At 38.9% G+C, this 9,983-nt stretch overlaps 1 protein-coding gene across 2 annotated transcripts; it reads left to right on the top strand.

Annotated features, from left to right (window-relative positions):
- Nucleotides 1-1,747: 1,747 nt before the first annotated feature.
- cxcl19 (chemokine (C-X-C motif) ligand 19) lies at nucleotides 1,748-9,374 on the top strand. Of its 2 annotated transcripts, XM_046379864.1 has the most exons (6): nucleotides 1,748-2,085; nucleotides 2,235-2,343; nucleotides 2,484-2,564; nucleotides 3,013-6,248; nucleotides 7,322-7,457; nucleotides 8,671-9,374. In XM_046379864.1, the coding sequence occupies exons 4-6, from the start codon at nucleotides 6,197-6,199 to the stop codon at nucleotides 8,789-8,791; spliced, it is 309 nt and encodes a 102-aa protein (XP_046235820.1). In that variant the 5' UTR covers nucleotides 1,748-2,085; nucleotides 2,235-2,343; nucleotides 2,484-2,564; nucleotides 3,013-6,196; the 3' UTR covers nucleotides 8,792-9,374. The 2 variants fall into 2 exon arrangements, with proteins under 2 accessions (XP_046235820.1, XP_046235819.1); XM_046379863.1 differs by lacking the exons at nucleotides 7,322-7,457; nucleotides 8,671-9,374 and having other exon boundaries at nucleotides 1,876-2,085; nucleotides 3,013-3,801.
- Nucleotides 9,375-9,983: the final 609 nt, after the last annotated feature.

The raw sequence follows: 9,983 nt of genomic DNA on the forward strand, positions 1-9,983 counted from the left end.
TCATTTATTTATTATTCAAAAATAGTTCCTTTAGGATACACAAAACAAACATTATGAAAATAGATGAATAAATATGAAAATAAATTCATCTGAGGATCTATTTGTCTGTTGGAACATTCAACTGTGAAGAAACTGATCATTTAGAACAAGCAGAGAAGTTGAGAAACAACTCCAGTTGAGAAACAACTCAATCATGGGACTTTAGAGAAGTTCTTTGGGACGACATAGCAATATTTCCCTCTTATTCTGACAGATGTTTCGGAAAGTGTAAACCACGAGGAAGAGGAACAGATGTGAAATAAAAAGAATTGTGATGTTCATTGAGTACTATGTTATCAGATTTTACAGAATGCTTAACATGTTTTAAAAAGAGCTCAGAAACACCCTGAGGTACTTCAAAATTAGTTCAAGTGAAAACTGCTGACAGCAACACAAGCTTGGTGCTGGGACATCAAGGGTCAAATACATGCATTTCTGAATTTAAAGCCTTAAAGTGTTGCGATAGAACGATGTTTGCAGTATGTTGCTGATGTTGAGACTAGCTACTGTACAGCACAGCACAATCGGCTCATGGCCCAGCGATTAACTTCCAGTTTTGTCCCTTCAAAGGAAAAGTGACTCACGGGTGACAGTGTGAATGACCCCAAAAGTGAGGCAATGAACACATTCCTCAACATGCTGGTGGGAAAGTTAAGATATCAGCTGTGCATTTCAGTGCAAGAAAACATGAAAACTAAAATCACTCCAACCACTAAAGGATGGAGGCAGAAACCAAAACAAGAGTCTACAGCCATGCTGGCAGCTCTGTGAGACTGTACTGAGCTGCCATGCTAACAGTGACAACATGCTGATGTTAAACAGGTGTAATGTTCACCATACTCACTGTCTTAGTTTAGTCTGTCAAGTTGCCTGAGTTACAAAGATGCCTGAGGGTGAATATCGTTTTGGTTGGGTTTTTGTCATTAACCAAAGATAATAGGCAAACTACAGAAAATTAACAAAGTTATTACAATTCATAACCATAGTCACTGTGCAGGGGTAGATAATTAAATGACTGAATGTCAGGTTCATTCATGCTTTCTTACTTCTGAAGAAAAATCGTAGTTCCTGCAAAGATGGAGTAGGCGAGACGGTTGAAAAATGTCATGCCTCCTGGACGACATCTGTGCTCAACTGTGACGTGATTGATGAACGTGCACAAACACGTCGCACACTGTCAGCTGTTCAACAACTGCATGGTGACAGTTGGTAGAAATCTTTACCAAATCTCTCTTTAAGCTGTTTTATTTTATGTGAGGTAATCATACTGTTTAAACATGTGTGGAGGGAAAGTGAGATCATTTTATCTTTTTGCATCTTAATAATACAATTCCATCTGTGCTTTTGGCCCTCGGCCCACTGTTTTGTCTTAGTTTTGGCCTTTCAAGGGAAAGAACTTGCTCACTCCTTGTTTAGACACTGGATAATAGTTAAACATAGATAAGTGAAAGTGTTAGCAGACTGACCATGTATTGCAAAAATATGCAAAAGAAATCGAGAAGAGACCTGAAGATGATTTACAAATCAACACAAAGAAAGCAGCACTTCAATAACAAGGACTCATCAGCACAAAAGTGATTCATGATTGACAGCATTGTAAGACCTCACAAGTGAGGTGGTTCCGATGCAATGAACACATTCCTCGACACGCAGGAAGTCCTTAAAGGGAAATGAAAGATGTCAGCTAAAGAGGATTCCGAGGAAAAGAGATTGCAAATACTACCAGTTTGGCAAACCTAAAAAAAAAAGGAATAAGAAAAAGGTTTTCCTTTTTTTTTTCAGCCACTTCTCTGGAACTTGCATCCACACGTCACTGTGAGTGTATAAAAAAGGTGCAGAACAAATGGGAGATGCAGAGTCCTGAACAAGCTGAGGAGAAGAAGTCATTCATTGCCAGAAGACGAAGCTTTGCCTCAGTTTGAGACTCAAAGATACAGAGATCCTCTCTGAAAATTACTCGCTAATTCCTACCATTTAAGACAAGGATGAATACTGCAGTCCACTACATCGTCTTTCTGGCCTGCGCTTCCATTTGCACTTCACAAGGTAAGTCTGCTAACCTGTGGGGTAGTGGAATGATCTTGTTGGGGTTTTTTTTGCTGTATATTTTGCATGCATGTGGTCATTCTTTTCAAGAAAACACAAATTCTGAAACTATTCCATAGTTCACTGACATTGTTGTCTTAATTTTCCAGCTATTATACGTTGCCGGTGTATAAAAACAATGAAGACCATTAAACCCTCTCTCATCGCTGATGTCGTGGAGTATGGTCCTCGTCCATATTGCAACAGGCATGAAGTCATGTAAGTACCTGTAGTAATATATGCAAATAGATAAACCAATTCTTTCTTTAATTTGCATGTTTGTTTTTCAGTATTGATTCATGCAGATTTTCCAGTGTTTTGTAAGTGCTGGTTTATATCGAAGCTGTCTCTTTCTGCAGTGTCACTCTGAGAGATGGGAGCCTGCGGTGTCTTGACCCCACGCAGAAATTCACAAAAGCAGTCCTGCAAACAATAAAAAAGTAAGTTCAACGACAAGCGTTTTTACATGGCACATGTTCAGTTGCCGCTGTTCAAAATAACACAAACTATTGATGTCAGTAGATGAGAGAAAGCTTAAGTCCATGGGATGGTCAGCAGTCACTGTCAGCGTGCAGGAAAGAAATAAGATGTAATTTATGTAGTCCTGCAACTATGTGATTAGAGGCAGTTGATGCAAAAAGACAAATAGAGCAGGTTTTGAGCCATACTGGACAAAATTTGTTTAATCAAATGCATTTTATCTTGCAAGCAAACAAATTCTGTCTGTTTTGGGGCCTTGGGGCCACCGGATAGTGGCATTAGTAACTTGTGAGGGAATGGACATTTAGATTTTAAGGGGTCACACTCCAAAACAAAATGAAACCACTGTCTTAAGAGATTTAAATTAAATATTGAACATGATGATTGATGTATTATGTTTTTCCACAGGCAGAGGGAGGCACGTGCTGCTAAGATGAACAAGGCCAGATCAACAACAACAGCCACAGCATTGACCACAACATCAGCCCCAGTGGACCCAAAGTCGTCATAATGCAAATTGCTTGTGTTCATCGTTACAACTCAAATGACACATGAGTTTGTAAGAAGATCGGCTTATCTTCTCACAGGAGCTGTGTTACAGCTGCAATTCCTACATAATTCAATAAAATACGGCACAGTAAGATCCCAAAACAAGTGAAACTGTTTCACTTCACTTGTTTTCAGTTTTGCACACTAGCTGCTGAAAGATTGAGCCTGTTTGACTGCATACTGTCTGCTCAAATGTGACTGGTCAGTACTACCTAAACTTACATACTACCTAAACTTCACACAAACTACAGATTCTGCATCCATATACTCGCAGATATGTGCATATAGTAATTAGTAACACGTTCTAGCTGGCATCTTTAAAACATTCTGTATGGCACTTGTTTGTGAAGTAATTCAAGCTTGCAGAAACTGCCATGAAAGTCAACATTTTAATAATGTAGAATGTGGCTAAATGTGAGCTCTGTTTTACACTTGTTTGTGTAAGTTGAAGGATATCTTTCTATTTTTTTATTAGCAACAAATCAATATTTATGTCATGTAAGTATTCTGTCATGCTACATGAGTGTGATGTTTTGTGTGTTTTTAAAGCTGAAATTGTAAGGGACAATACTGTCTGTTGCGGTGTGACACTGTTGATGAGGAGCTGAAACACTTAAATAAATCTTGCATTTCAGTATAAACAAGCAACCAGTTTCCAGTTCAAAACAGCCAGGGATTTCTGTCAACTTCACCTCTTAGATAGCTGCATTGTTATCACTGTTGGCGTGCCGACCAAGCTGTGGGTGCTCGGACCAATAATCAGATAACGTACAGACAGGACGATGAATGTTGACACTAAAAAATGGAGGCAGAAACTAAATAAAAGAAGAGTCGTGCCGGGACTGTACTGAGCTGCCATGCTAACATGGTCACAGTGGCAACATGCTGATGTTAAATGGGTGTAATGTTTAACATGTTCAGAGTGTCAGCTGGCTAACATTTGCTAATCAGCACTGAACACAAAGTTATCTCAGATACCTGAGGGTGATGGGCTTGTCATTTTGGTTTGTGTGTGGTCGTTAAAACTTTATCTGGTCAGCAAAATTTAGACCAGATGATGGCATTTATTGAAAGGTCAGAAAGTTAATGAGGTGATTACAACTCAGGTGAGATGAATGTACCAATCCATCCAGTAAGCTGCCTGTACAATCCGTTCAGATGAGCAAAGTAGTGGACCAAACATTGCCATCTGCTGAGCTATGCTGGCTAAAAAATATTACAAATGTATTATGCTGGCCTTCCGGACAAGTAAAATGACAAATCCAATCAACATGAAAAACAGTCACAATTTATCAATATACAAAAGCAACTAAATGACTGTCAGAGAAATAGAAACATGACAAATACTGATTTCATATTTTATATTTAGGACTCAAGTTCTGTCTCTTGTCAGTGATGGTCAGAGCAAACCGGGAAAGGACTTTTGAAAACCAGACATCACACTGTATCAGGTTTGTAATTCATATTCAGTATGTTCAATATTACAGTCACTCTGTATGTTGTGTTGTAAAAATCCCATTAGAAGTCCCCTCAATGTTGTTTTACCAGACAGGAGAATTTTGCTGAGTCATATTGTGATACTTCATTTCATTTCTGACAGTCATGTGGCCTTGAGGCTTTGCATGATGACCCACTTTTATCCCACATTTATGACCAGAGTGTCTGATAAAGACACATGCCTTCAATCATAAGAGAGAAATATTTCTCAAGTCCAGTGTGGAAGTGCTTTGTCATCAAGAGGATGATGTCCATCGCTGGCTTTTTCTCTGATTATAGTGAATGGTTGATGCTGTGATTTTTTTTTATTTCTTCTTGAAATTAAGAACATGACTGGCTTATATCATCAAACGAACAAGTTTCCTCAGGTTGTCTGTTATGGCTGCACAGCTCGTACATTGCTCTTGTTTTAACGAGTGAAAAAGGCGTTGATCACCTTTTTCTTTTGCCACAAAAACAAGCTACCCTTCACACACACATTTGCCATATCATGGCCTTATAGAGTAGTTCTAATTAGCGATTTGCACATCCAGCAGATGCAGACCAACATTATCATTGATTGGAGTCATGTCACTGGGAACATGATAAATGTGAGCCAAATATTTAAGCACTTGTTAGCTCTGTTTTGGTCTGCGCCGACTCTGTCTTAGTTTAGTTTGAGAAAAATGCCTCTTTAGCAGCACTTTTTAAACTAAATTGCCAACTCTGGTCATCTGCCGTTTAGTACAGAAGTCTCCCCAAGCTTTTTGCAGGAAAACAAGCCAAAAACTGACGAGACCAGTGAGACCTAGTCAAGACAGTAAAGTTATAAAGTAAATTTGAGCCATTGCTTAACATAAAAACATTGATTAATACTGCTTTGATAACCCATTTCCTCCCAACATTAAGAAATAATTGGACAGAATATCAGCCAGAACAAAACACATCAACACAAACTAACACCAAATGGAAGACAAATAGCAACATTATTTAAAAAAATTAATGAAAACTGACTCAGTCTGTGTATTGTGCTGTATATGCAGGGTCAGACGAAGCCCCCTGGGAACAGAAATAACACTATCTCACTGTATCATATTCACTGTAGTCACAAAACTATGTTTGTTTACAGAGCTGCATGTGATGATCACTTTATCTTTTTCCTCTTTCAAAATCAGAGGGGGAAAAACACAGTTCAATACCTTCACAGAGCTATGACAAACAGAAGATAACAGAAGATAAATGATACTGTTAGATGAGCAGCCAGACAGAGCAGTTATGTCTGTATGACTCATATCTGTGTCTGCTGAACACCAACGTGTTGCCTCCTAACCTCAGCGGGGCCTCTGGTCTGTCCGTTAACCCGCCATCCCGTGGTTGCCTTCTGCTGCACATGTGAACGCACCAAAGTGAAACCAACATTTTCCTCAAATTCCCCACAGTTCTTTGTGAAAAGCACATGATGCACTTTATGTATCAATATCAGAGTGCAAAATGTATATAAATAGTCACAGCATCTGTTTGATTTCATTGCGAGTCTGGGAAGTCCTCAATCAGCTGTGTGCACAAGATGAAGCTCTGCATTCTGCTCGTGTTCGGGACCCTGCTTGTCCTCATTGACGGTAAGAGCTTAAGTACACTGAAGGCAAGTTTCTGCACTATCAGTGATCAGTTACTAACACGTTGTGTGGGTTCTGCTGTTGCTGTTTACTTGATGTGTCCTGACTAATGCTGTTGAAGAGTTACATGTGAGTACAACCCGATGTTGTTTAACCAGATTCTTGTAAGAGGCGCATTGTTTCGTGCATGATTTTCCTGTAATTTAGGCAGACATATTTGGGTTGCTTTGACAAGAGTTTAAACTTAAATGGTTTGTTTGGCCTTGGACTGAGTGATGAGCCCGCTGATGTGACATGCGCACAGTGAAATGTAAGAATGAGACGTGTAAAGAAGAATTAAATGTGATGGTGTCTTTATGGTCTTCAGAAAGGACTCCAGTGTACCACACGTCTGGCTAATATGTGCTCATTAACTGTAACATTTATTGAAGTGGTGCGGTTGTGTCACATCTTTGAGTCAGCCAGACTAGACCAGTACAGCACCTTCAAGTTAAACTGAGGTTGTAGGTTACGGGAAGATGACTGGAAGAGTGAAGGAGGAAGTCGCCCATTGTGAGAATGTCCCAATGCCAAGTCTGGTGGTTGTGATGAAAGTGTGCTGTTAGAAAGTGGTCTTGTCAGCATTTGATTCAAGGATTAAACATCACGCAACCATCAAGTCCAACGCTGTCGCCATTAAGGTCCGGTTCTGAGTGAATTCAAATAAGGAAGAGGAGGTTTCAACGGCATTGCAGTCGTTGTAGGAGGGTGAGACGTCAGAGTTTCTTGATGGTGTGTGTTTGTAATGCCTCGTGTGCTGTGTGGTGTTTGAACTAGCAGAATTGTACGAACACAGTGGTGGTCACCCACAATGCCAGATGATAATACAAAAAAATGTGAGTTAATTACATTTCCCTGAGCATATTCAATAAAGTTCAAACTGAAAACAGCTGCGTGTTCTAGCTGTTCAAATAAAACCGCAGCAAACACGCAGTTGTTCAGAGTCCAGGTCACTGAAAAATTCTGTCAAGAGTTGCGAGTATGTCTGCTTAAACTGGTAAAATCTGTGTTTTGACTGAGTGTGTGTCTGATGACAGGTATGCCGGCAATCAACAGGGACTACAACACACACTGTCGGTGTCTGCAGGTGGAGTCGAGGATCATCCCTCCGGACAACCTGAGGAGCATCAAGCTCTTCCCTGAGGGGCCCCACTGTCCGGAAACAGAAGTCATGTAAGTGTAATCACAGTCATCACACAAAAGCAAACTACCACAACTACCAATTTCAATCATAATGAAGGCCTGAAGTGATGATTATTTTCAGTAACTCTACAGAGACATCCCTTGAGTCATCATTTCATCACCAGAAAGTTTATTTAAAAAAATAGCAAGGTGACGTCTTCAAATTGCTTATTTTGTCCCTGTCTTAAAAGTATTCAATTTACAACAATATTGAAGGGGATGTCCAAGGTATTATTTCTTTTAAGTTCAACAGTTTTAACGACCTGAGGAGATATAAACAAATAAGATATAAAGATATAAACAGATAAACAAATAATTGCACATAAAAAATGAGAGAAGTGAACAAAAAATCTTCTCTAAAATTGTTGCCAATCAACTAATGAACAAATCAGCTAATCGTTTGAGCTCTAATGCTGGAGTTACATGGGGTTACTGCATCTCTTTGGCCCTTTTTCATTACTTCTGTGGCTTTTTAAGCTTATCTCCACAGACAGAAGAACAGTATTTTTTTTTATTTATCATGACAGTTTGTTTTCCAGTAACAGTTACTGGAATGACAGCTAACTGGAATATTTGCAAGAATGAGTTTGCTTTTATTACCCCTATTGCTGGACGTCATGGGTACATTTAAATGGAAAGATGTACTGTACATGCTGTGTGACAGTGATGACAAGAACAGATAAGATTGAGGTGGTAAAGTGGAAGTAGATGTGTTTTCTCCTGTTATCAGTCAGACAACAGACCGGAAACATTTCACGGAGCTGAACTCCAATCACGCGGCTAACTTGCATCATCTGCCATTTATTTTCCATTACAAGTGAAGTCCAGTCAGGCCTCATCCTGCTTTCCTTCACAGCCACAGAGGCTGAGAAAAACATTATCAAAAATGTTTTAAACAATTGATATAAAACTGAGGTTCAGCAGATATTTGGCAGGAGTTAAAGTTTTTCATCTAGTTTTTTCACTGGGGCCAGTAGTGATTTGTTCTTTGGTATTATTACTGGTGATCTGGGGACTTTAACTGAGGATTGTTTTACTAGTACCGGTACTTTGAATGCTCTTGCTGTTATACATAAAAAAAGAAAAAGACAAGTTTTGACACCAATCACATTTTTATGTATCCAGTGTGTGCGCTCTTGAGGTTGTGATCACAATGATAGTTCTTTGGCTCTAATTCCTTTGGCTCTAATCTTTTGTTGGCCAGAGCTGGGCTGGCGAGCGGTGATAAGGTTTGCCTGAATCCACGGTCATCCTGGGTGAAGAAGCTCATCCATTTTGTTCTTGAGAAACAGCAGGGAGGAGCGCTTCCTAAGAATCGAGGATGAAAACAATTAAATTCAAGTCTGTGAAAGTACCTCCTTTCTGCAACCATGAGCCGTGCTGTTTTACTTTAATAAGTAACAAATGATGTCATGTTTAACCAGTTTTGTGTAACTAAAATAATCTTTTCTTGTGTTTTCTGTTGTTTTCAGTGCAGCATTGTATTTTTACTGTATGATTTCTACCACATATTTTACAGTAAATTGCAAAATAACGTTGATTCTCAATTTATATTGTTTAAGAGTTAGAAAGAGCACAAAAATCAGCACAAAGTGTGTGATTATGTTAGAAAGTAAAAATATCAGCTAAAAATTAAAAGAAGACATAATTAAAGGCATTTAATTGTGAAAATAACGTGTTAAGTTTGACTAGAAAGGCAGATGATTTCTCAGAGTTTGGTGTCATATTCCATAAGTTTCAGATGTCTTATTCTAATATACAGCATATCATGTTTATGTCTGCTTCTCCAACAATAACAACAAATAACTGATTTGATTCTTGAGTCTCTGATGAAAGACTTAGAAAGAAAACTGATAATTGTAATGTCAGACTATACAGAAAAATTAAAAAAAAGGTTAAAAAGTAAAAGGAGTCATTTCTTGCATTCAAGCATACACTGTTGAACAGATAGCTGATGGACAGATGAAGCCTTAATAAACTTCAGCTTCGGCTTTATTGTAGACAAAGCAAAATTTGTTTCATGGCCGAGTGGAAATTCTGAAGACACATTAAACACCTGGTATTCACAGGTGACATCGTTATCTTGTTATCTTGGTGTTTGCATTGATAAGAAAGTTACTCACTTTGAAATTCCATCCAATAGCTGACCAGACCTGTCACTTAAAAGTGTCAGCCTCATGACTGTGCCAGAGAGAAAAGTCAGGGTATCTCCACAGTCATCAGGATGCACCCTCTGGAGACCATAAACATCTGGGTAAGATTTCATGGCCATCCATACTATAACTGATATATTTCCATTTGACATACATCGAGGGACATTATAATATAAAACTTTAACTCGGACAGTTTGAACAGTCATCAGCATCTTCACTGGCCAATCCTGCACGTTGGGAGTGCTTTTCCCACGGTCTGCTGTTTCTCTAACCTCTCATTTCAGAATGTGGATCAGCTGCACACTGCGGGATCTTAGATAATTACATAACTATTATCGTTATTTTGAGCAATCATTTCGGAGGA

Source organism: Scatophagus argus, chromosome 23 (genome assembly GCF_020382885.2).
Source record: "Scatophagus argus isolate fScaArg1 chromosome 23, fScaArg1.pri, whole genome shotgun sequence".
NCBI lineage: Eukaryota > Metazoa > Chordata > Actinopteri > Scatophagidae > Scatophagus > Scatophagus argus.

Coding starts and splice junctions, on each gene's coding strand:
- cxcl19 (XM_046379863.1), top strand. CDS start 2,025: ATGAATACTGCAGTCCACTACATCGTCTTTCTGGCCTGCGCTTCCATT. Junction 2,086..2,234: donor TTCCATTTGCACTTCACAAG/GTAAGTCTGCTA, acceptor TTAATTTTCCAG/CTATTATACGTTGCCGGTGT. Junction 2,344..2,483: donor TGCAACAGGCATGAAGTCAT/GTAAGTACCTGT, acceptor CTCTTTCTGCAG/TGTCACTCTGAGAGATGGGA.